The sequence below is a fragment of the Oryctolagus cuniculus genome, chromosome 1 (assembly GCF_964237555.1).
Source record: "Oryctolagus cuniculus chromosome 1, mOryCun1.1, whole genome shotgun sequence".
Taxonomy (NCBI): Eukaryota; Metazoa; Chordata; class Mammalia; order Lagomorpha; family Leporidae; genus Oryctolagus; species Oryctolagus cuniculus.
The window spans coordinates 48990061-49016443 of record NC_091432.1 but is presented as its reverse complement, the minus strand read 5'-3'; the positions used below and the strand labels follow the sequence as shown (position 1 = coordinate 49016443).

The 26383-nt window shown below is 46.0% G+C and overlaps 2 protein-coding genes across 17 annotated transcripts in view; both read left to right on the top strand.

Annotated features, from left to right (window-relative positions):
* Positions 1–2849, top strand: part of NUCB2 (nucleobindin 2) — a 54728-nt gene extending 51879 nt beyond the window's left edge. For all 15 annotated transcript variants that reach the window (XM_008275101.4, XM_017350894.3, XM_008275100.4 and 12 more), the window contains one exon: positions 1496–2849. The gene's annotated coding sequence lies outside the window, so the exon portion shown is untranslated. The remainder of the gene's footprint in view (positions 1–1495) is intronic.
* Positions 2850–9526: 6677 nt separating this feature from the next.
* LOC103352451 (natural cytotoxicity triggering receptor 3 ligand 1) lies at positions 9527–19569 on the top strand. 2 transcript variants are annotated; one of them, XM_008275104.4, is made up of 5 exons: positions 9527–10006; positions 12964–13311; positions 16433–16759; positions 17927–18017; positions 19134–19569. In XM_008275104.4, exons 1-5 carry the CDS (start codon positions 9946–9948, stop codon positions 19174–19176), a joined length of 870 nt encoding a protein of 289 aa, XP_008273326.2. In that variant the 5' UTR covers positions 9527–9945; the 3' UTR covers positions 19177–19569. The 2 variants fall into 2 exon arrangements, with proteins under 2 accessions (XP_008273326.2, XP_051689940.2); XM_051833980.2 differs by having other exon boundaries at positions 17924–18017.
* The last annotated feature ends 6814 nt before the right edge of the window (positions 19570–26383 follow it).

Genomic DNA, 26383 nt, shown 5'->3' with positions numbered 1-26383 from the left:
CGATGTGCCGGCAGTGGCGGCCATTGGAGGGTGAACCAATGGCAAAAGGAAGACCTTTCTCTCTGTTTCTCTCTCTCTCTCACTGTCCACTCTGCCTGTAAAAAAAAAAAAAAAAGAAAAGAAAAAGAAACCCATAACTCAGAAGTGGTGGTAGAAGGCCAGCACTGTGGCTTAGTAGGAAAGCCACCGCCTGCAGTGCCGGCATCCCATATGGGTGCTGATTCAAGTCCCATCTGCTCTTCTTCCGATCCAGTTCTTTGCTATGGCCTGGGAAAACACAGAAGATGGCCCAAGTCCTTGGGCCCCTGCACCCATGTTGGAGACCTGGAAGTAGCTTCTGGCTCCTGGCTTCGGATCAGCACAGCTCTGGCCGTTGAGGTCATCTGGGGAGTGAATCAGCAGATGGAAGACCTTTCTCTCTCTCTCTGCCTCTGCCTCTCTGTAACTCTGCCCTTCAAGTCAATAATAAATAATAAATCTTTAAAAAAATTAAATAATAATAAATAAATACAGAAACCAGAGCTGGGAGAATAAAAAAGTGGTGGTAGAAAAATCCTCTGAGACATGGCTATATGCTTCTTTTTTTTTTTAATATTATTTATTTATTTATTTGAAAGTCAGAGTTACACAGAGAGAGGAGAGGCAGAGAGAGAGAGAGAGAGGTCTTCCATCCGATGGTTCACTCCCCAATTGGCCGCAACCGCCGGAGTTGCGCCGATCCAAAGCCAGGAGCCAGGAGCTTCTTCCGGGTCTCCCACGCGGGTGCAGGGGCCCAAGGACTTGGGCCATCTTGTACTGCTTTCCCAGGCCATAGCAGAGAGCTGGATTGGCTGTGGAGCAGCCGGGTCTCGAACCAGTGCCTATATGGGATGCCGGCGCTTCAGGCCAGAGCGTTAACCTGCGGCGCCACAGTGCCAGCCGGTTATATGCTTCTTAAAATATATTTATTTATTTTAGTTGAAACTCAGAGATACAGGGAGAGGGAGAGACAGAGAGATCTTCCATTGGCTGGTTCATTCCCCAGATGGCCACAGGAGCCATGGCTGGGCCCAGCCAAAGCCAGGAGCCAGGAGTTTCATCAGGGTCTGCCACGTGGATGTGGGGCCCACACACTTGGGCCATTCTCTGCTGCTTTCAGAGCCATTAGCAGAAGTAGAGCAGCCAGACATGAACTGGAGCCCATGTGGGATCTCTGGTTTTGCAGATGGCAGCTTTACCTACTCTGCCACAATGCCAGCCCTCGATAATTTTTTAACTAAGATTTATTTACAATGGCATTTTTTTCCATGATTATTGAACAGGATTGTAATAGCATAAGCCTAAATGTGAATGTTTTTCACATAAAGAAAGACAAAGAAAATTTTGTTTTGTGATAATGTGATATTTAAGATAGCCTAGCTTATAATAGAGGAAGCAAGAAATCTATTTTCCTTGGGATGAAATTTTGACAAGCTCAGCTCTGGTTAGTGCATAAATTTTCATCTTTGTTTTACAGCTATGTGATACAACCAAGAAGAAATTGGAAAGGAGCCAGAATTAGACAATGGGGTTCATCATTTCTGTGCAAGATTTATGTCCTTTGGAGAACCTGCTAGGGAAGCCACCTCCACCCTTAATCACTGGTGCCTCAACTGCAGACGTTTAAAATTCACTTGTTTTTGTTGAATTTGGGAGACTAAAACATATTCAGTAAAATGCAAAGTTTACTGTTTTTCCTTGTGGGTGATGGCAAGACAGTAATGACAATCCTGTTTTGACATGTAAGATTTGTAGAAAAGCAGATCTTTTCTGTGCTTTTTAAAAAATAATGCAACATTGGCAACAGCTTGCCAATGCTTCCCTCCTGCCTGTTATATTGCCTTTTTAAATGAATAGTTAGTTATGAGGATGTAACCCTTTCTTAGAGAACCCAAGAACTGAGCCAGACCCCGTGGCCACAGCAAGGGGTGAAGTCACTGTATTGAGAAATCTGTATTTACCATTTCCAGCTCTGCCAACTTGATGGTTGATACAAAAGCAAAGCAAAAAAATTGAGAGTCTTTCATTTTACAAATTGAAGTGTTTTCAAATATTGCCTATAGAATTATGTGAAAAAAAACACACCTGCGTCTCATGCATACAGATGTTTAGTTTTCACTGTGGCGCTTTCAGGATTCGTTTTAGGTGATGTTGGTCATGCGCTCGGTGACTGCCGTGTGCCAGCTTGCTCGTCAGCCAGTCTTTGACAGTGTGTTTCTCCCTTCCTGGTTGCCCTCAAAGCTTTGTCTGCCTGTGTAAACAAGTTGTGTGTGTGTGTGTGTGTGTGTGTTTTAACAAAATTTGTTTACAGTCTGTTGCAAACAGTATTTGACTTTTGCTGTGCAAATGTGCTTATTTTATTTTAATTTGTGATTATACATATGTGTATCACAAAAGCAAAGCACTAAAATTGGGGCAGGCAGTTGGCACAGCAGCATAAGTACCTGCTTGGGACACTTGTTTATCTCATTGGAGTCCTGACTGCTTTACTTCTGATCCAGCCTTCTGCTGATGCACAGAAGACAACGGCACAAGTACTTGCGTCCTTGACACCCACATGGGACATCACGGTGGAGTTCTTCTGAGTTGACCTGGACCAGCCCTGGCTGTTGTGGAATAAATTAGTGGGTGGAAGATCCTTCTGTTTTGCTCTTTCTCTGCCTTTAAAAAAAAAAAAAGTATGAAAATATTTTTGTACTAGTCCTATAATTTTGCAACTCCATAGAATTTTAAAATGAGTAATAATTTAATTTTCACATGATTTCAAAAGTTATGACTTGTCTGAGTGATTTAAAAGTGAGAGAAAAAAAATAAAATTCCGTCTTACTCTTTGCCTTCTCTATTTTTTGTTCAATTTTGGTCCATTTTAAGTGTTCCCTTTTAGTGACATCGGAGTATATACCATTTAATTAAGTCCCTGCCTTCACTGTCAATCCCCAGTGTATGACGTGTAACACTGAGTAGTGCCATGCCTTGTTTTACACCATGATGCTTTACCTTTTTTGCTATCTGTGACCTTTCAGTTGGTAAAGTGACTTGGGTTTGTTTTACTTTTGTATTTTATCCTTTCTGTACTAGGTAATGCTACTTTCTAAATATTTCTTTTTTTTCCCCAGAAAACTTTTATTTAAGCAATACAAACTTTATGCTTTTTATAAATACAACTTTAAGAACATTGTGATTCTTTCCACCATGCCTGCCTTCTCACTCACACTCACACCCCTCTTCCTCTTCCCTCTCCTATTCCCATTTTTATTTTTTATTAAGATCTATTTGCAATTAACTTTATACACATATTAGTTCAACAAATTGTATGAAAAAAACTGTTCCTCAACAGTCGAGACAAGGGCTGTTCAAAGTCATTGCAGCTTGAAGCGTTAATTTCACTTCTACAGATTACCTTTTAGGTGCTCTGTTAGTTATCACAGTCAGGGAGAACATATGGTATTTGTCCTTTTGGGACTGGCTTATTTTGCTAATTATGTTTTCCAGATTCATCTGTTTTGTTTAAACAACAGGATTTTTTTTTACTGCTGTGTAGTATTCCATAGTGTACATATCCCATAATTTCTTTATCCAGTCTTCAGTTGAAAGGCATTTGGGTTGATTCCAAATCTTAGCTATTGTGAATTGAGCTGCAGTAAACATGGGGGTGCAGATAACTCTTTCATTTGCTGATTTCATTTCCCTTGGTAAATGCCCAGGAGTGGGATGGCTGGGTCACATGGTAGGTCTATATTCAGATTTCTGAGGTATCGCCATACTGTCTTCCATAGTGGCGGTACCAGTTTACATTCCCACCAACAGTGGATTAGGGTACTTTTCTCCACATCCTTGCCAGCATTTGTTGTTTGTTGAATTCTGTATGAAAGCCATTCTAACTGGGGTGAGGTGAAACCTCATTGTGGTTTTAATTTGTATTTCCCCAATGGCTAGTGATCCTGGACATTTTTTCATGTATCTGTTGGCTATTTGGATTTTCTCTTTTGAAAAATGTTTGTTTAAGTCCTTTGCCCATTTTTTAACTGGATTGTTTGTTTTGTTGTTGAGTTTCTTGATCTCTTTATATATTATTATTAATCCTTTATCAGTTGTATAGTTTGCAAATAATTTCTCCCATTTTGTTGGTTGTCTCCCTTCACTTTCCTGAGTGGTTTTTTTTTTTCAGTGCAGAAACTTTCCAATTTGTTGTAATCCCATTTGTCAATTTTGGCTTTGATTGTGTCTTTGGGGTATTTTCCAAGAACTCTTTGGCTATGCCAATGTCTTGCAGGGTTTCCCCAATGTTTTCTAATAATTTGATGGTGCCAGGTCATTGATTTAGATCTTTAATCCATGTTGAATGGATTTTTGTGTAAGGTATAAGGTAGAGGTCTTGCTTTGTGTGGAGGTCATTTCCCCAGCACCATTTACTGAAGAGACAATCCCTTGCTCCAGGGATTGAATTAACTTCCTTATCAAATATAAGTTGGTAGTAGATGCGTGAGTTGATTTCTGGCATTTCTGTTCTGTTCCATTTCTACAAGTCTTTTTTTTTTTTTTTTTTTTTTTTTTTTTTTTGTGCAAATCCCAGGCTGCTTTGATTATAGTTGCCCTTAGTATGTCTTGAAATCTGATATTGTGATGCCTCAGCTTTGTTTTTGTTGTATGAGATTTCTTTAGCTGTTTGGGTCTCCTGTGTTTCTATTTGAATTTCAGCATCATTTTTTCTATATCTGAGAAGATGTCCTTAGTATTTTGATTGGGATTGCATTGAATCTATAAGTTGCTTTTGGAAGTATGGACATTTTGATGATAAATTGATTCTTCCAATCTGTGAACATGGAAGACTTTTTTCATTTTTTTGTGTGTCTTGTTCTATTTCTTTCTTTAATGTTTTGTAATTCTCATCATAGAGACCTTTGACATCCTTGGTTAAATTTCCAAAGAAGTTGATTTTTTTTATAGCTACTGTGAATGGGATTGATCTCAGTGGGAATACTTATAACTTTTCCCCCTTCAGTAGGACACTGGCCATGGCTTGTCATATATTGCTTTAATTATGTTGAGAAATGTCCTTCTATTCCAAATTTGCTCAAGGTTTTCATCATGAAGGGATGTTGTATTTTGTCAAATGCTTTCTCTGCATCTATTAAAATAATCATATGGTTTTTGTTCTTCAGTTTGTTTATGTGACGTATCACACTGATTTGCAAATGTTGAACCATTCCCTGCATACCAGGAATAAATCCCACTTGGTCTGGGTAGATGATCTTTCTGATGTATTGTTGGATTCAGTTGGCCAAAATTTGGTTGAGCATTTTTGTGTCTATGTTCATCAGGAAAATTGGTCTGTATTTCTCTTTCTCTATTATATTTTTTTCAGGTTTAGGAATTAAGGTGATGCCACCTTCAAAGAAAGAATTTGGGAGGATTCCCTCCCTTTCAGTTGTTTTGAATAACTTGAGAAGAATTGGAGTTAGTTCTTCTTTAAATGTCTGGTGGAATTCAGCAGTGAAGTCATCTGGTCCTTTGCTTTTCTTTGTTGGGATTCAATTTCTGTCTTGGTTATGGGTCTGTTTAGGTTTTCTATGTCTTCCTGTCAATTTAGGTAGATTGTATGTGTCAAGGCACCTGTCCATTTCTTCTAGGCTTCCCATTTTGCTGGTGTACAGTTCTTTAGTAATTTCTGATGATTCTTTTTATTTCTGTGTTGTCTGTTGTTACATTTCCTTTTTTCATCTCTAATTTTATTATTTGGGTCTTTTCTCTCTATTTATTGGTTAGTTGGGCCAATCATTTGTCAATTTTGTTTATTTTTTCAAAAACCAGTTCTTTGTTTAACTGATCTTTTTGTATTTTTTTGGTTTCAAATTTGTTGATTTCTTCTCCAATTTTAATTATTTATTTTCTCCAAGAAATTCTTCATTTCAGGTATTTCATTCTAGCTTCTATTTAATATCTCAATTTCATGAGAAAACTTTTTTCATTTAGTTTGTGAATTCACTTCTGATTGCTTCTTTGTAGTCTGGTGGTTAATTTTCTGAATTCCATTTCTGGCAAATCTCAATCTCTTCTTACCTTTCTACTACTGAAGTGCTGTAGTGTTCCTTTGAGGGACTCATGGTGTCTTCCTTATTTTTTTTTTTTTAAGATTTATTTATTTATTTTAAAGGCAGAGTTACATAGATGCAAAGGGAGAGGGAGAGGGAAACGGAGAGGGAGTAGAGAGAGGAGAGGAGAGGGAGGTGTCTTAAATCTACTGGTTCACTCCCCAAATGTCCACAGTGGCCAGAGCTGTGCCGATCTGAAGCCAGGAACCAGGAGCTTCTTCCAGGTCTCCCGCGTGGGTGCAGGGCCCTAGGACTTGGGCCACCTTCTACTGCTTTCCCAGGCCATAGAGAAATGGTGGCGGCATTACCTGCTACATCCTTTGCCTTCTGCATCTGTGTGGTTTTTGTTGTTGTTGTTGTTGTTGTTGGTTTCTCTCTCTCTCTCTCTCTCTCTTTCTTTGTTTTTGTCTAGTTGCTTTTCTATGGGAACTTTCCCATTTGGCAGGGTTTCCTGTGTTACGAGTTGCTATGGATCTGTGTGTGGTGAGCAGGCTTTAGAGCCCCTCCTGCTGGTGCTGGGTTAGATTTTCAATGGTGGTGGAGCGGTTAGGTACTTTGAATACACAGGGCTTCCCCTTGAATGCTCAGCCTGCATGGTGGGGGAAGAAATTCTTCTGGATTATTGTAGCCCTTGTTCTTGGGTGGGGAGTGAGGTGAGGTGACCCCAGCAGTTGATGGGCACATGCACAGGAGGCAATGGCTGCAGGCCCCTACTTTTGTAAACAAATCATGGGGCAAGATGTCTTCTCATCAGGCTGCAAGTGCATGTCGGGGGAGGGGGTAGGGAGATGGGGGTAGAAGACCTCTCCACCTGTTCCTCAATATTTGTCCTCACCTTCTGTTTCCTGTGTGGAACTTCAACAGCAGTTCACCAGGCTCTCCCTCTCACTGCTATTCAAAGCTCTGCAGGACCACAAATTCCTGTCTCACCTGGTCCTCCAAGAGCTGGCGCCGACCTCCCAGGTCTGAGCCCTTCACACTTGGCTCTCTCGGCGTGGACCTGGGCAACCTCTGCTGTCCTCCTGGGTTTTCTGCTGTGAGTTTCCCACAGCCCTATCTCAGATGGGTGTTTTCTCTCCTCAATTATTAATTTTGCCCAGCATGATTCGGATCATCCTGCCACTATACCACCATCTTGCCCTCCCACTGTTATTTCAAGTCTATTTTAGCACACATATTTAATCATCGGGAAATCTTGGAGGAGTGTAGGATGTTGTAGCACCATTTTCAGTCTTAATGCCTTAATAAAAGCCCAGCTGCATGGGATTCACTAGGCCTTTCAGATAAATTCATACATTCCGTCACTATCCCAAACCATTCCTCTTTTCTCTGTGAGAGTCACTGTATTTCTCAATACAATCAGGTGACTATATTAAAAGAGTTATTTTCTAAAAGATAAAATAGGTTGGGGCCAGTGCTGTGGCGCAGTAGGTTCATCTTCCACGTGTGGCACCTGCATCCCACATGGGTGCCGGTTCTAGTCCCAGCTGCTCCACTTCCCATCCAGCTCTCTGCTGTGGCCTGGGAAAGCACTGGAAGATGGACCAAGTGCTTGGGTCTCTCACCTGCATGGGAGAGCCAGGAAGCCCCTGACTTCTGGCTTCAACTTGGCCCAGCTCCAGCAATTTCAGCCACTGGGGAGTGAACCAGCAGATGGACGATGTCTCTCTGTCTCTCCCTCTGTCTATAACTCTACCTATCAAATAAACAAACTCTTATAAAAAAAAAGCTGGGATTTTGCTTTAAACCATGTGAGGCCAGTGAATACCCAGAGCCATGGTTTCCTTCTTCTAAGCAGGTTCGGGCGGCCTTGGGCCCCTGCACCTGCGGGGCACACCTGGATCCTGGCTCCTGGCTTCATATCAGCTCAGCTCTGGTTTTTGTGGTCATTTGGGGAGTGAACCAGTGGAATGGAAGACTTCTCTCTCTCTGTTTCTACCTCTCTCTGTAATTCTGTCTTTCAAATAAATAAAATGAATCTAAAAAAAAAAAAAAAAGAATAAAGAAATCACCTGGGCCTTATGCCGGCTTAATAAAAGACTGCTTCGTGGTAAGAGGCCTTGGTGTGTTGTCTCGGTGCAGGCATCCTGCTACATGCGTACCAAGTTATGTGGCCTCTAACTGAAGGAACAGCGTTTTGGGTGGGATATGTGTGTGTGTGTATTTATATGCTTGTGGCTAGAATAGGTCTGTATAGAAGACCATCAGTGTCTTCTGGAAACAAAATTGCACCTGCAATTAAGCCATGAAAAAACATTTCCATCACTGCTTTTCCTTTAAATGAAGGAAGCTGGGGCCAGCGTTGTGTCACAGCGAGTTAAAGCCCTGGCCTGAAGGGTCGGCATCTCATGTGGGTGCCTGTTCTAGTCCCGGCTGCTCATCTACCAATCCAGCTGTGCACTATGGCCTGGGGAAGCAGTAGAAGAGGGCCCAACCCTGCACCCACGTGGGAGACCCAGAAGAAGCTCCTGGCTCCTGGCTTCGGGTGGGCTCAGCTCTGGCTGTTGTGGCCATCTGGGGAGTGAACCAGCAGATGGAAGACCTCTCTCTGTGTCTCTACCTCTCTCTAACTCTTTCAAATAAAAATTAAATAAGTCTTTAAAATAAATAAATAAATGAAGGAAGCTAGTGTTTTAGGAACCATTTAATGTGAAGGCTACACATCCTAATTTAAAGTCAGGATTTTAAGGACCTTTGATTTTATTATCGCCAAGTTGGAGAAAATTTTAAAATTTTTTCTATTTAAGTGCTGAGTTATAGAAGCAATCTTTATAAGTATGTGACTGAAAATGCTTTGTTAATTTCTAAACAGGAAAAATTTTGATTAGCCTGAAGATATTTTGATTTGTTTTTGGCTTATTTAGAGTTTGACTGTTTTTCAAACTACAAATAACGGGATTTCAATTTGATAGAGAATCAGAAAGACAGATTTTACACTACAGTTGTTATACTTGGATTCCTTTTATGAATGTTCCATCAATTTTTCAGGGTAAGTTTTTGTTAACACTATTATTCCAGTTATTGTGTGCAGGGATTCATCTTTAATTACGGCACACGTAAAACCCGAAAAATATGTAGTATTTGCCTTTTCATTCCGTGGGGGAGAAGACGTTTGACAAAGTGGGAAGAATGCAGGGCGGGTGAGAAGCCCATATGGGAGTCCTGGGTTTGAGCTCTGGCTGAGCCAGCTTCCTGCTGAGAGGGAGCTGGGGGACGGGCACGCTCTGCTGGTCTCTCACCTCCAGACATCTCTCTCTGCCTCTCGGGGTTTAGAGACCTCCAGGAAAGGAGCTGTTTCCAGTGGAGTGAGCGCCGCGGCGTCTACCGCCCCGCTCTGCCACTCGGCCCGCCCCGCCCACCGGCCCGCTCTGCCACTCGGCCCGCCCCGCCCACCGGGCCCTCTGCCTACAGGCCTCCCGCGGCTTCCGGCCCGGCTAGCCGAGCACTCCGGTCCGCACCACCCAGGCCGCCGCGCCCGCCACCTGGCGCACTGGGTTTCCCAGCTCAATTATTGCGAACAGCGCCTCAGGTTCGGAAGTGCCGTCCGGATCACCTCTCCAGGTCGGGGGCTCTCCGTGGGTGATCCCAATTTCGGCGAGCCGCGAACATCCACGGAATCGTAGTCACCTGCTCACCTGGCTCCAGGCGCCGCCGGCTACTCCAGAGGGTTTCCAGAGTTTTTTCTAACTTCGCGGTTGCGCACACGGCTCGCGTCCGCGGCGGGAGAACGGTCTCCTCTCCCGCCCCCGGCTTGGGAAGCAGCTGACAGGGCAGCGCTCTGCTCACCGTCCATCACCCGCGAAGGGGACGGAACGCAGAGCGGCTGAGTGAATGAATGGCGACCGGGCTGGGAGCGCCGCTGCTGCTGGCAGTGTGGGGCACGCTGGGGGCGACAGGTACGGCCAGGGAGCGGAGGGGACGGTGCGGTGTGGGGGGCCCGGGGTCTGGGGTTTGGGTCTGGGGAGAGGGGGTGGGAACGGGACGCCGCCGTCGCCAGCCCGGCTCGGAGCCCTGCTTCGTGAAATACAGACTCGGGTAGCGATTCCACAGGTGACTGTCATGAAGGCATTCTGTGTGCCGGGTGACAGCCCCGAGACTGTGTCCTAAGAGTGCGCTTTAGGGGTCGCCCGATCGCCCAGACCTTCTGGGTGTGGCGAGTGCGCGCGCGCGTGCGCGCGCCCGCGCGCGCGGGGGGGGGTAAGGGGGGGGACGGCGGCGGAGGCTTCCGGAGGCTTCCGGAGGCCAGGGGCTGCCTACCTGCAGGCTTAGAACTCTGGCAGATCTTGAAGGCAGAGGAAAGGCTTTGTGCCATAAGCGTTAGTGCCATATACACACGCGACATGTATGTGTGTAAACGCATATGCTATTTCCCCAAGTTTGAGAAACAAAAGTAAGTTCTAAAGAGAGTAAAAATGGGGGTTAAAGCCACGGCCTGCAGCTCTGGCATCCCACGTGGACGCCGGTTTGAGTCCTGACTACTCCACTTCTCATCCAGCTCCCTGCTAATGTGCCTGCAAAAGCAGCAGAAGATGGCTCATTGCTTGGGCCCCTGCACCCACGTGGGAGACAAGAAGCTCCTGGCTCCTGGCTTCCACCTGGTGCTGCTGGGTCCTTTGCATTCATTTGGGAGAGTTTACCAGGCAATGGAAGACCTCACTCTCTCTCTCTCTCTCTCTCTCTCTCTGCCTTCTCTCTCTGCCTTCTCTCTCTCTCTCTCTCTCTCTCTCTGCCTTTCAAATAAAAAAATGCAAAAATGTAGACATTAAACAGAATAGTTGATGATGATATCAAAAAGAATAAATAGTATTTCTAAGCATTTGAGTGCACACCCTGAAAATAAAGTTAAGAAAGCAATTTCATGTACAACAGCTTCAAAAAGAATAAAAGCCTGCCGTGGCCCAGTCCTGCGTGGATGTCCTTTGCAGCAGTGGGCGGCGGCTTCTGTCCACCTGCTCTCCTAGCTTGGTGCACGCCTCTGCCTCGTGGAAGATTCGGTGGACATGGACACGAGGCCCCAGAACTCTTTCTGGTTGTGAACTAAAGGCTAACAAAGATTCTCACTTTGAAGTGGACAGTGACAAAATCAGCACCAGTTATCTTTAACGATGTCCAGTTAGGTGCTGGTGCACAGGATGCACGTCACATTGTTGAGGCAGAAGCAATGAATGATGCGGCCAGTCCAGTTACAGGCACCCTGGCAATTTTGGAAATGTACGGCCAATGGTTTCCCTGGGTGGCTTTGAAATAGCACCACCTCTGTCTTCAGGCTGAAGTGTGGTTCAGGGCCTGTGCATGTGAGTGGACCGCCCTTAGTGGCCAGGGAGGAAGACGTGGACTCAAGAAGAGGAGGACGTGAGACTGTTAAGCACACCTGGAAGGCAATCTGCTCCTAGGGGTGCAGCAAGGTACCTCAGGAAAAGCAAAACCTGCCGCTGATGGAGGTGGTGGCAATGGAGATGACGATGAGGAGGAGACTGAAGAAGCAGCTGTATAGGAGATACCCCAGCCAAAAGTCACAAAATCCAGCCAGCATGGGAAGGGCTCAAAACCATGAACCCAACATCAAAAGGTCAGCAATCCCTCAAAAAGCAGGAAACACTCCTAAAGCACCTAAAGGACCTGGTTCTGTAGAAGACATTAAAGCTGACATGCAGGCAAGTGTGGAGAAAGCTGGTTGTCTTCCCTGGGTGGAAGATGAGAAATGCTTCCAGGGACTGACCAGGAGGCCAAGCGAGATCTCTCCGTGGAGGACGCCTCTGAGAAGACAGGTCATGCAGTTGGTGAAAGTTTTCCATGTGACTTCATTTCTGTAACAGTTGGTATTGGACTGCCCTTTTTATAGTGGAGGGTGAGAAGTTTCCCTTTTGTGTTGGATCATGTTGTCCATATTCGATGGCCAAGAATGTGTTGATCAAAATGCCTGTTTAGGGGGTCAGTGCTCTGGGGTAGCAGGTTAAGCGGCTGCATGCAGTGCTGGCATGCCACGTGGGCACGGGTTCCAGTCCCAGCTGCTCTACTTCTGATTCAGCTCCCTGCTAATGCACCCGGGAAAGCAGCAGCAGATGACCCAAGTGCTTTGGCCTCTGCACCCATGTGGGAGACCTGGCTGACTTTCCCATCCCTTCTCCTTTCCTTGGGGAAGTACAATGAATAAATGAAGACTGATTGGTACTGAAAAAAAAAAGCTTACCATTAAAAATAAATTAATAAATAAATTTGTGGAAGAGTCTGTAGAAAAGTGCACTCAGGTGCCAAGGCCACGCAGAAGGCCAGGTGGCTGGATCTACTGTGGAAGGCAATCCCCACCTCCTCCTGCAGAAGGCCCCAAGACAGAACCTGTTCTCCATCCAAGAGGAAGCCTAATGGGAGGAATAGGACACGAGAAGGCAGGATGAGCTGACCACACAAGAAGTGCTTTCCTTGAAAAGTCCATGGCCAAATTTTCCAGTGGTATAAAACCCCCAGATGACTTCCTTTCACAACTTTTTCCTGGGAAAAAGCTCCTCCTGGTTGTTTCACTGGGAACTTTGCCCCTTAGCTTTCAGTCCCTCTGTACTTTTCAATAAAATACTTTGCTAGCAATCAGCTCGTTTGCTCGTTCATCTGCCTCATGCTTTCTCGTGGATAGACCAGTTCCTGGGCTTCATATCAGCAGGAGCCATCTTGATGTATGGGCGGGGGTCGAATCCTCCACTTACCACTGTAACAGGGCCATGGACAAAGGACCCCTGTCCTGAGTCCTTCCCTATCCATGCCCTAAAGGAATTTGCTTGCCATTCATGTGGTTGTGTTTGAGCTGCGGGCCTGTTATTTGCCAAGGGGCTCCTATAACTGAGTTCTCCTGTCGCCACAGGTTTTCTGAAAGTGGAGATGGCAGGGAAGACTCAGGTCGTGTTCCTCAATGAGGACGTCACCATCTACTGTAAGATCCCCGGTTCCCTACTCCTGGACAGCAGCATCATGGGTGTCATCTGGTTTCGGAAGATTGGAGGATCGGAAATGGAAGCCAGGCTGTATGAGTATTATGGCGGTCACCAAGCAGCATTCCGACCTGGAGCCAGCGTGCCTCTTGAGCTGCTGGAGAGGGGAGACGCCTCACTGCGGCTGCCTGGCATCCAGCTCAGGGAAGCCGGAGAGTACCGCTGTGAGGTGGTGGTCACCCCCCAGAAGGCAGAGGGCGTAGTCCAGGTGGAAGTTGTGGGTGAGTGTCCTAGGGCAGCGCCCTGCGGTTCCTTGCCCTGGTGCTGGGGCTCGGGTGGAGCAAGGCTTAGAGCAGGGGCCCGGGGATCAGACGTGGGTTGAGTCCTGGGCTTTGGTAGAATTAGACAACCTTGGGCAAGCTATTAGGCATTCTGAATCTCAGTGCCCTTTTGTCTGAACAAGGGGAGTCGTCTGCCCGGGAGGGCTGTTGGGAAGATGCCATGAAAACACGCAGGGGAAGTGACTGTCAGGGCACAGCTTCATTCCCTGTGCGTGGGCAGAGAAAGGCGGCCATGGTGATCATTACGTTATTCCCATATGGGGTGGGAGTCAGTCTCACTGAAGAGGTACCTCGGAAAGGAGAGGGAAGCTGGGCTGTGGCTCTCAGAAGTGACCCCCATGCCAGCTCTTTGCTTCCACACTGAGTGCATCTGTCATTTAATATCTTTGGGCCTGGATTTCCCAATGCGAAATGGGCCGTGTGATAGGACAACAAGTGCAAACCTCTAATTGAGTGCCTGAAGTGAGGAAGAAAAGTTCCCAGGACAAAAACATCCCCTGAATCCATCCTTGAGCTCCACTATCTTCCATTACAAAAAGGCCTGATGCACCCTGGTGAGAACGTAGAGAAAAGGGAACCCTGACACGCTGTTGGTGGGAGTCAGTTACCATGGCCATTAAGGGGACCAGGGAGGAAGGTGTTCAGAGAAAGGCAACACAGGCCAGGGTTTGGCTTAGCGGTGAAGATGCCCACATCTGGGGCCTGGGTTGTATCACAGTGGGTTTTGCCACTGGCATCCCATATCCAGAGTGTTGGTTCAAGTCTGGCTGATCCACTTCCATTTTAGCTCCTGGCTAGTGTGCCCAGGGAGGCAGTGGAAGATGGCCCAAGTGCTGGGGCTCCTGCCATGCATGTGGGAGAACCAGGATGGAGTTCCTGGCTCCTCGCTCTGGCCCAGCTTATCCCGGGCTGTTGCAGTAATCTGGGGAATGAAGCAGTATATGGAAGCTCGTTCTTGCTCTCGCTCTCATTCTCTCTCTCTCTTTCTCTTTCCCCATCCCTCTCCCTCTCCCTCTTTCTCTGTTGTTTTGCTCTTTCATAATACATAAAGAAATCTTTAAATGAAAGGATGTAATGCCATGTGCAGCCAAATGGATGGACTTGGTGGCAATTATGGTAAGTGAAATAAGCCAGACACTCACAGATACTGCATGTTTTCTCTCATGTGTGAAAGTTAGAATATATTTATATATATATTTTGGAAAAAGTGACCTGCTAATATGTGGAGGGACTTAGTGGGTATGTTGCTGGGGCTGCCATAATGAAACACTAGTGATTGGGTGGTTCACACAACAATCTGTGGGTCCCTATTTCCTCGTTTGCTAAGGACCCCAGTCAGATTAGATGAGGACCTACCCAAGTGTTCTCATTTAAGCTGAGTTTTCTCTTTAGTACAGTCTCATTCTGAGATGCTAGAAATTTGGGGGACATGGTAATTGTAGAGGGACACAGTTCAGTACTAATAAGGGAACACTGTCTGTGAGCCCTCCATGACTGTACATAAGACCTTGAATATTGTGACATATTGACTTTGGGAGTGGGGATATATGTTAGTTAGGATTCATTTCCTCTGCACCAGATAGAGAACCAAAAACAATGATTTTTGAAAAAATAATGGACTTTATTTTTTTCTAGGAGAGTTTTACATTTACTAAAAAATTAAGGCACCGGCCGTGGGATATAGTGTGTTAAGCTGATGCCTGCCATTTGCACATCTCATATGAGCACCTGTTCAAGTCCTGGCAGCTCTAGTTCTGATCCAGTTCCCTGATAACATACTTGGAATAGCAGCAGGAGATGGCCTAAGTTCCTGGGGGCCCTGCACCCAAGTGGGAGACCTGGAAGAAGCCCCTGGGTCCATGCTTTGGCGTGGACAGTCCTGGCTTTTGTGGCCTTTGGGGAGTGAATCAGCTGATGGAAGCTCTCCCTCTCTGTCTTTGTAATTCTGCCTTTCGAATTAATAAATCTTAAAAAAACAAAAACCAACCTCTAGAATGCATAGCAATTAGTTTGGTGTCATTTCAAATCTGTAAAGCTAATCCCCAGCCCTTGCCATTATTGATGTCTTGTGTTAGTATGGCACACTGTTAAAGATGTATGCAGGCAGCTGGGTCAGAAGTGTAGCGGCTGAGCCTGAAACTGGTGCCCATATTGGATGCTGGACCACAGTCAGCAGCTTTACTCACTACACCACGATGCCAACCCCAGTGTGATACATTTGATACAAGTTTTTTCATTGATACTAATGAGCTGTCATTCACTGGTTCACTCCCCAAATGCTCCCAATGGGTTGAGAGAGGACCGCAGCCAGGGCTCCCATGTGGGTTCAGGGACCCAATTGCCTGAGTCATCACTGCTGCCTCCTAGGTGAAGGGGAGAAGGATGCTGAAGGGGAACGGGAGCGACGGCCACGGCCCTTTTCTTCAGGACACACTTCTATTTAGGCAGGCTTTCTGCAAGTTGCTCTTGCCACTTTTGATTGTGCCTGGAACCCTCAGACCCTAATTCACATGGCCACGCTGACTTGCAGTGGAAGCTGGGTGATGTAGCTTTAATCTGGATGTGTTACATCTAACCAAAAACACAGACTGGAAATTAGGCAGCAGTTAGGAGTCTGTACCACCACAGTGCTCCATGATTTTCTGCAGATTCTCCAAGGTGTGCACGATGCAAAATAGCTAAGAGACTCATGGAGCGCTGGCATGATGACGGTTAGGTGAATGTGAGTGCCATCAGTTCACTCCCCTCTCCTGCGGTCATGCTACGTGTCAGACCTCAGGCTGGTCATAAACTTGTGCTTGCCTCCCTTCAGGGAGCCACTGTCTGGTGTGGTACATTAGTGCTTCGCAGCATGTCAGGACTGGCATGGCTGCAGAATTACCCAACCTCGGTCTCGGTCTTTAAGCAGAGTGGCCATCTCGTGGATCTGGTCCCGTCTTGGCCAGTAGCAGTGATGGACAGATGTGTGGGCACCAGGGAAGTCAGTTAGCAGAAGCTGTGAGGACAGGAAAGGATGGCTGAGCTCTGGGCCTGAGGCTGTGTGACTCTTCTCTCCTGGCAGCTTCCCCAGCTGGCAAAGTAACTCTGGACCAAGCCCCAATGAAAGAAAACAGATATGCATGTGTGGTGTGCAAGACATCTGGGTTCTACCCTGAATCCATTACCATAACTTGGGAGAAGTGGACCCAGAAGGCTCCCCAGCACCTACAGATTTCTGAAGGCGTCTTCACTGGCCCTCCGGTCAAGAATGAGGATGGGACATTTAATGTTACTAGCTACTTGACACTGAAGTCCCCAGTGGAAGCTGATGGGGCCATCTACCAGTGCGTGGTGGGACATGTATCCTTGCACACGTCCCAGCGGTTCAGTCTTCCAGCGATTGAGACAGGTAAGCATCTTTCTGGACATGGCGCTTCCCGCCACCTTGAGGGAGTGTAACTTAAATTGTTGGATGCCTCAAGGATCTTTTCTTGGGATTGACAGGGAAGGAGAGAAAGCTTGGGCTGGAGGGAACAAGCTGGGGTCAGGCCCTGCCCAGCTCCGAATCAGCAGCCCAGACTAAGTCCCTACACCAGATGTCTGGTCAGTAGAGAGTGGTGATAATAGTTGTCCAGTCGAAACAGGGCTGCTCATCAGCTTATGGCACCTTCAGGGTTAGGTCTGGATGGTCTGTGTGTCTTGGAGTGGGAAGCTGGCCTGATGATGGGGGATGGGGACAGGATCCTGCCCAAATCCCCTGCAGAGAAGGGGCTAGCAGGGGCCAGGAACCAGCCTGCAACATCCCTTCCAGCAGGATCCAGATCTACTATGAACTGTTGGCTGGCAGAGGCCACATTAGTGGTCCTGTCTCAAGGGCTGAGTCCCCAGGATATATGGCCATTGTGGAGGGGTCCTACAGCTGCCTGGGGGTTTACCCAGGCCTAGCAGATCCTTAGGACAACACAACTCAGGACAGAGCCCCTCCTGCTGGCAAGGTGGGAGGTTTTTGACCTCATCCGGGGTGACCTGATCAGGTCTCTAGTGTTGGGTAGGAATGACTCTGCTGGGCAGGTGCATCTTCCGGAGCTAGGAGGGGTAGGGAAGGCAGAGGTCCTGGGGGGATGTTTGTCTAGGTGTACCAGATGGGACCTTGCGTGCTCCTAGAGGATAAAGGAATTATTCTTGGAAGTAAGGGTATGTATGAGTGGTGTGTTCTAGATGTGTGCATGCAGGTGTGTGGGAGACAAGTGAATAGGAAATATGCTGTGTGTGTGTGTGTGTTTGTGTGAGGGGTTGGGGAGGTATGTGTGTAAGTGAGAGAAGATGAAGTGGTGGCTACAGAAGCTCTGAAGATGCCTGTGGCCCGTGTCCGTGGTGTGCTGTGCCCGTATTACAGTGCATTTCTGACAAGGGATGAAACAATGATGTGTCACGGTGTATGTGATAGGATTGGTGATGCTGAGGCATGTGGCAGAGGGCAAATGACACAAAGCACACAGGTCCTAGCAGCAGTTGGGTTGTCTTACTGGCTCTTGCAATTCGCTTTCTCTTAACGTTCTTCTCTTCCTCTCAGCAGAATCTGCCATGGATAATGACTTTTGGATTTATGTCTTCTCTATTGCTGTGGCAGTTGTATTTATTGGACTGATTTTCTTCCTTTGGAAAAGGTAAAGTGCTTCCCAGCAAGCAACGTTTAGCTCTGTGTCTTGGAGTTGACACCAGGAGGATCCGGCCAGAGCCACTGAGTGTTGTTAGTGTGTTCTCAGGATAGACGCTGGGGTGTGGTTAGTGTGGGTATGGTTTTCCTCATGTTGTACTGGGGAACAAGTTTCCCATGTGACCTCCGTGTGGTGGTTTGTGACCCTAAGGAGATGCATGGTGAAACCGCCCGCGGTCTCTCTATGCTGTACCAGTCTCCCTGTGAATTGAACCTGACCTTGTTCAGGCCAGGCCTTGGCACTGTGTGTGAGTTGCACTGCTGTTGCTGTTCTTACACATTAGGGGCCCTTGGCTAGGAGAGAGTAATTCCTTCTCCCAGTTGCTCATATTTTGCTAGTGCTGCAATGAACTTACCACAAGATTTCACTGGTTTGACTGGGAATTTGTCACCTTCATTATTTTTCTAAAATATATTTCCATGTGTTGGTTGAAAATGTTCTAGATGATAGAAGTGCCCTCAACAGTGGATAGGCCTGCCAAGGTAAAATCTGTGAAAGAGCTAACCATCTCATTGTAAATGCTTTGTGGGTAGAGGATGGTGGTGTGACACAGCGGGTTAAAGCCCTGGTCTGTGGCGCTAGCATCCCTATTGGCGCTGGTTCGAGTCCTGGCTGCTCTACCTGTGATCCAGCTCTCTGCTGTGGCCTGGCAGTGGAATGTGGCCCAAGTCCTTGGGCCTCTGCACCTGTATGGGAGATCTGGAAGAAGCTCCTGGCTCCTGGCTTCAGTTTGGCTCAGCTGTGGCTGTTAGAGCCATTTGGGGAGTGAACCAATGGATGCAAGACCTCTCTCTGTTTCTGGCTCTAACCTCTCCTATAACTCTGTTTCTCAAATAAATAAAATTAATCTTTTCAATGAAATAAATGCCTTAGGGAAATTGGAATAATCACTTCCTAAAGAAAAAAAGCTGATTATCTAATGTCGGTCAGCTGATTCATGAGACTTATTCTGCTGGTTGGAGCTAAGTCACTAAGTAAACTGGATATAAAGTATTTTTCAAATGCTTCTTGTGTCATTTGTGGTTGTTTTCATATTTCTTGTCCTTTCCTGGTTCTGTTACCCAGGAGCTGTCGGAAAACAAATGCATCCAGCAGTGATATTAGTTGAGAAAGAAGAGCTGGGGTTGTGACAAAAGGGGTTAAGGTGCTACTTGCAACACCAGCATCCCATATGAGAATACTGCACTGAGTCCTAGCTGCTCCACTTCCAACGAGCTCCCTGTAATGCTCCTGAGAAAGTAGCAGAAGATTGCCCCTGCACCATGTGGGATGTGGTAGAATGAGAAGGCCATGCCAAGATGGCCGTGAGCAAGCGAGCATCAGTTACTCAGGAATGGCTTCGGAACCCACCTTGAAAAGGAGCCTTCCTGGCAACAGGCAGTGATTGGTTAGGGCATAAACTACTTCTTGACCGGATTGGCTACCTTGGCTATATAAGCTGCTGTACCAACTGAAATAAATGAGTCTGCGGGCTGCTTGCCTCTGGCCTGCTTTCACCCGACTCCCGGTGTCTATGTTGTGACTCCATGCCTCTTGCCCCTACTGTGCTCCTCCTCTCAGAAGGAATCAACAGCAACAATAGGAGCCCCAGAAAAAGCTCATGGCTCTTGGCTTCGGCCTGGCCCATCTTCAGATGGAAGATTCTCTCACTCTTCCTCTCCTTCCCTCCACCCCCAACTCTGCCTTTCACATAGATAAATATTAAAGAACAACTGGATTTTTTAAAAACTTTTATTTAATAAATATAAATTTCCAAAGTACAACTTTTGGATTACAGTGGCTTTTTCACCCCATAACTTCCCTCCCACCTGCAACCCTCCCATCTCCCGCTCCCTTTCCCATTCCATTCACCTCAAGATTCATTTTCAATTATCTTTATATACAGAAGATCAATTTAGTATATATTAAGTAAAGATTTCAGCAGTTTGCACCCACACAGAAACACAAAGTGTAAAGTACTGTTTGAGTACTAGTATAGCATTAATTCACATTGAACAACATAATAAGGACAGAGATCCTACATGGGTAGTAAGTGCACAGTGACTCCTGTTGTTGATTAACAATTGACACTCTTGTTTATGGCGTCAGTAATCACCCTAGGCTCTTGTCATGAGTTGCCAAGGCTATGTAAACCTTCTGAGTTCACTAACTCCGATCTTATTTAGACAAGGTCATAGTCAAAGTGGAAGTTCTCTCCTCTTTTCAGAGAAAGGTACCTCCATCTTTCATGGCCCCTTCTTTCCACTGGGATCTCACTCACAGAGATCTTTCATTTAGTTTTTTTTTTTTTTTTTTTTTGCCAGAGCATCTTAGCTTTCCATGCCTAAAATACTCTCATGGGCTCTTCAGCCAGATCTGAATGCCTTAAGGGCTGATTCTGAGGCCAGAGTGCTTTTACAACATCTGCCATTCTATGAGTCTGCTGTGTATCCTTCTTTCCGTATTGGATCGTTCTCTCGTTTTAATTCTATCAGTTAATATTAACAGACACTAGTCTTGTTTATGTGATCCCTTTGACTCTTAATCCTATCATTATGATCAATTGTGAACAGCAATTGATCACTTGGACTAGTGAGATGGCATTGGTACATGCCACCTTGATGGGATTGAATTGAAATCCCCAGCATGTTTCTAGCTCTGCCATCAGGGGTAAGTCCGAATGAGCATGTCCCAAACTGTACATCTCCTCCCTCTCTTATTCCCACTCTTATATTTAACAGGGATCACTTTTCAGTTAAATTTAAATACCTAAGAATAATTGTGTGTTAATTACAGAGTTCAACCAATAGTATTAAGTAGAACAAAAAAAATACTAAAAGGGATAAAGTATTAAGTTGTTCATCAACAGTCAGGACTAGGGCTTATCAAGTCAATGTTTCTCATAGTGTCCATTTCACTTCAACAGGTTTCCTTTTTTGGTACTCGGTTAGTTGTCACCAATCAGGGAGAACATGTGATATTTGTCCCTTTGGGACTGCTTTATTTCACTCAGCATAATGTTTTCCAGATTCCTCCATCTTGTTGCAAATGACTGGATTTTGTTGTTTTTTACTACTGTATAGTATTGTATAGAGTCCATATCCCATAATTTCTTTATCCAGGGTAATGTTGATGGGCATTTAGGTTGATTCTAGGTCCTAGCTATTGTGAATTGAGCTGCAATAAACATTAAGGTGCAGACAGCTTTTTTATTTGCCAATTTAATTTCCTTTGGGTAAATTCCAAGGACTGGGATGACTGGGTTTTATGATAGGGTTACATTCAGGTTTCTGAGGAATTTCCAAACTGTCTTCCATAGTGGGTTTACCAGTTTGCATTCCCACCAGCAGTGGGTTAGTGTCCCTTTTTCCCCACATCCTCACCAGCATCTGTTGTTGGTAGATTTCTGAATGTGAGCCATTCTAACCGCGGTGAGGTGAAACCTCATTGTGGTTTTGATTTGCATTTCCCTGATTGCTAGTGATCCTGAACATTTTTTCATGTGCCTGTTGGCCATTTGGATTTCCTCTTTTGGAAAATGTCTATTGAGGTCCTTGGCCCATCTCTTAAGTGGGTTGTTTGTTTTGTTGTTGTGGAGTTTCTTGATCTCTTTGTAGATTCTGGTTATTAACCCTTTATCTGTTGCATAGTTTGCAAATATTTTTTCCCATTCTGTCGGTTGTCTCTTCACTCTCCTGACTGTTTCTTTTGCAGTACAGAAACTTCTCAATTTGATGCAACCCCAATTGTTAATTTTGGCTTTGACTGCCTGTGCCTCCGGGGTCTTCTCCAAGAAGTCTTTGCCTGTGCCTATATCTTGCAGTGTTTCCTCAATGAAGAACAACTGGAATTGATCAGATGAAATAAGGAATAAAGTTAGGCAGAGCTGAACTCAAAGTTTGGTTTGCCAAATTGGTAGAAATTACATATAACTGTACTTTTTTATGATATTACGACTGTTTTAAAATCTCTATAGTGAAACTGAACACTTGTTCATTTGATTGTTATTTATAGCCCTAGCCTATTTTCTTCTGAAAATCTACTTAACTATTTAGTAGAACCCTTAAGACTTTGACTATAATATAAGTGCAAATATGTTGTCTCGAGAAAGTCATAGGGATTTTGCTTCCCTTGGAGCCCCCTCCATGCCACTCTGGCTGGAGGTCTCTCACTCTAATAAATCTTGCTTTTCTCTTTGCCTTTCTGTTTGGAAATTCTTCGATGTGAGACAAAGAACCAAGGTAATAATATTTTTGCTGCCGCCATCTCACCCCTACATTTTGGTGCTGTGACTTGGATAGCAACTCTAACATGAGATGGATCCCACTCAAGTTCAACTCCAACCAGTGTCAGGGTCATCCCCCCAGACTAGTGAGCATGTGGACAGCTCTTGCTTTTGTTGGTGTATTTCACTCTCCTCCATAGAAACTCTCATTTTCTCAAAAACCAGGTCCCGATCAGCCATTTAAAAGCGATTAGCATGGCTGCCATACTGAAGACTCATGGCTCAGGCTTGCTGATTAAGGCCAGAGCAACCCCCTGGACTCGGCTAGGGCCTGAGTTCTTGGGAGGCCCTGGCTGTCTGACACCTCTGGGAGGTGGGATAAGGCCTGTTCTACGGGACTGGATGGGTCTCAGGAGAGGGAAAAGGTCCTCTTTCCACCAGGTCTACGACAAATCTTGGGCCCCTGCTTGTCAATTCCTCTGCCCCAGGATGCCTCAGTGGGCAGGACCATCCTGCCCAAACCTCAGATTCTTAGACCTTGCTGGAGCCCAGAGGGGCATTGGGTCTCCAGTAGTTGGGCAGGTGTCCTGGCAGACCAAGAAGCACACGCCACCCTGTGCAACCTCTCTTGCCCACTCTGGCCACTCTATTCTAACCCCTCTCTTCTCTGGTGTAGATTGGCCCCTTGTGAGGGACTGGGAGAAGGCCTTGAGACAACTGACAGATTCTGGCTGGGGCTACACTCCAGTGCTTCCAGAAGGTCTCTTGCAGGCACAGGCCCCGACAGCTGGAATGGTGTTGGGCTGGGAAATGCACTTTGCTGCAGGGAGCAAGTCCCCTGCTCTTCTAGAGTCCTCACAAGCTGCAGAGCCCAAGGCTCCACTCTTCCTACTTCTCATCTCAGCTCTGGGAATGTTGATGTGGTCCAACTCAGCTTCCTTTCACGGGGATCGGCCTGGCGGCCATTAGGGTGTTGGCCAAAAACGGCATTCTGTCCTTCCATCCTTGGAGGCTAATTCGTCAGTGATACTGGGCACAGCTTGGAGCGAGGCTGTGGGCTCTGTGCTCCATGCCTCAGTGAGTTTTTCCTTTACCCCAGATCCCGGCAAGATCTCCACCTCTCTGCTCCTCTAAATGCTTTCTGCACGCTGCCAGGTTACCTGAGTCTTACAAACTCGAATTCTTGGTCCCATTAGTAGGCATTTTGTAGGTATTTTGTTCATTAGCTCTGGGTTAAAGTTCAATGATCCTTTTTGCAGGCCAGTAGCTTTTCAATCTAGAGTCCCATTAGATGCAGCTCCCCACATGATCAGAGCTTGTGCAAATAAGTCTCAGCATGTCTCTGGTATTCCCTACCTTCCTCCTTCCTATGTAGCTCATACCTCAGAGGAGGTTTACTGGGAGAATTTTTATTCCCCCACTCTGCTTCTTTATCCCTTCACCCACCTAGTCACCAACCTAGGTGGTAACCAGAACTGGTAACGTCTCTCCACACTCTAGCTTGAAGCACCTTTGTTTGCTAAGGCTCTTGCCATGAAGGCTCGTTGTCAAAATCTGGCCTGATAGAGAAGACTCAAGGTTAAGAGGCATAGAACAACTATTTTTCTTCATGTAGGAGAACAAAGCGATAATATATATTTGACCAGTCAGTGGCTCAATCTAGCACACCATGAGTAAAAGGAGCTGATCACTCCCTGCATGTTTTACTATATACCTGAGGTTACAGGAGTGACAGGCTGAGGGAGCATGGGTAACACGTACTAATCCCATCCTCACCCTCTCCCCTTCCCTGTGGGCTTCAGGCCACTTCTGGAAGCCACAGGCTTTGGGAAAGTTCTGAGAGACATTGTGGAATGAGAATGCCGTGTGAAGATGCCTGCTGGCAAGCGAGCGTCAGTTACTCAGGAATGGCTTCGGAACCCACCTGGCCAAGGAGCCTGCCTGAAAACAGACTGTGATTGGTTAAGGAATAAACTGCCGCTTGACCAGATTGGCTGCCTCGCCTATATAAGCTGCTGTACCAACTGAAATAAATGAGTCTGGGAGCTCATCGCCTCTAGTCTGCTTTCACCCGACTCCCAGTGTCTGAGTCATGACTCCGCTTCTCTTGCCTCCACCATGCTCTTCCTCTTAGAACGAATCCACAGCAACAAGGCATCTCAAACTCAGGAGAGGTAAGAGCTGGTGAGGCATCTATTTTTATACTGTCATTGCAGGAGGCATAGGCATTCTGTGGGGATGCATCCTTAGACTTTGGGACTCTTTTTACCCCTGAGCTTAAAGAAAAATGCCTCATCCTTTTCCACAGCACCATCTGGCCTGCTTACAAGCTAGAGGATGGAGAAGTTAGCCTAAATGAGTTGTGAAAAGTGCCAGCCCCTCTACTCTGACTGCCTGACTCAGAAAGACCTCTGCTCCCTAACTGGCTCCTTGCCTCTATTTCCCTGCATGTGCTCCAGTATGCATTAAACAATTTTCCAGACTGTCACAGGTCCTTAGGTCTATTTTGAGCTAAAAGTTCCTTCTGTTATCACTTTTGACCTCTGTTGAGGCTTTTAATCCCAGTGAAGGAGAGTTTTTGGCCAGTGACCATTACCCACTGTTGTAATTTAGTCTGGGTGGGGGGTGTGATGATTTCTAGGCATGAATCTGGGCCCTAAAACCTCATATGCTATTGAATATATATGGATCAATCCACATGATGAACTCTTGGGCTTCTTGAGATAGCTCTAACGTGACTCCTCATCCCTGGGGCTGGTTTGACTGACAGCCCGATCAGACACTTCCAGGATTGGCTTTTGGTTTTGGGGTATAATGTTATTGTCTCTTTGCAAGGCCTCCAGTTTTTCTCCCTCTACCCTGCCTCTTCATGGGCTCTCACAGAGCCTCCTTGTAGGTCATTGCCCTTTATTCTGCCTCCTTAGGAATCTCTGGAGGGGTGTTCAGCTGCTCTGATGGGTGTCCTCTCCCCTTAAACCTAACTTAATGTGAACAATGTCCAGTGGGAAACTAGACTCAAATTCAATTAAAACCTAAAAAGATGTCTTTGGTAAATAACAATCTCATGCCTGAGAATTTTAGTTCAGCTGCAACTGGACATTAGGTATAAAGGAATTTATCTTTTTCGAGTCTAGGAAGATCACTGCCTTTAAAAAATATTGCTTTGTAACTTGACAAACTTGTTTTCCAACTTGACTTAACAGATCCAGCTGCAATAGCAATAGATGATCAGTTCTTGTCAGCCCCTAAAGTGGATTTTGCAGTCTCTGTTTTATGTCACTGATTTCTTTTTTTTTTTTAATTATTTGACAGATAGTTAGACAGTGAGAGAGAGAGACAGAGAAAGGTCTTCCTTCTGTTGGTTCACCCCGCCTCCCCAGTGGCCACTACAGCTGGAGCTACGCTGATCCGAAGCCAGGAGCCAGGTGCTTCCTCCTGGTCTCCCACACGGTTGCAGGTACCCAACCACTAGGACCAACCTCCACTGCCTTCCCAGGCCACGGCAGAGCTGGACTGGAATAGGAGCAGTCGGCACTAGATCCGGCTGCCCATAAAGGATGCTGGTGCTGCAGGTGGAGGATTAACCAAGTGAGCCACGGCGCTGGCCCCTATGTCACTGATTTTTAACTAGAGTTTTAGAAAAAGGAGTAATATTCCATATAAATGTAATTTTGACCTTAATTCAGATAGAGTTATGATATAATATCAGTGTCTTAAGTCAGCTAGGTGTAATTGCTAATTGTCAATTGGGTACAGGTAAATGAGATAAAAGTGTCTAAATGTAAACTTTGGTACTCTTAGCACCTTATATTCTATGGAACAGCTATTTGGGGTTTTAAATATGTTTTCATATGCTATCTACGAAAATAGTTCAATACCACTTGAAAGTAACTAAGGTGGGGCCAACACTGTGGTATGGTGGGTAAAGCTGCTGCCTGCAGTGCCAGCATCCCATATGGCCACAGGTTCAAATCCTGGCTGCTCCACTTGCAATCCAGCTCTCTGCTATGGCTAAATTCTGGACCCCTGCCCCCATGTGGGAGACCTGGAAGAAGCTCCTAGCTTCTGGCTTCAGATCAGCCCAGCTCTGGCTGTTGTGGTCACTGTGGAG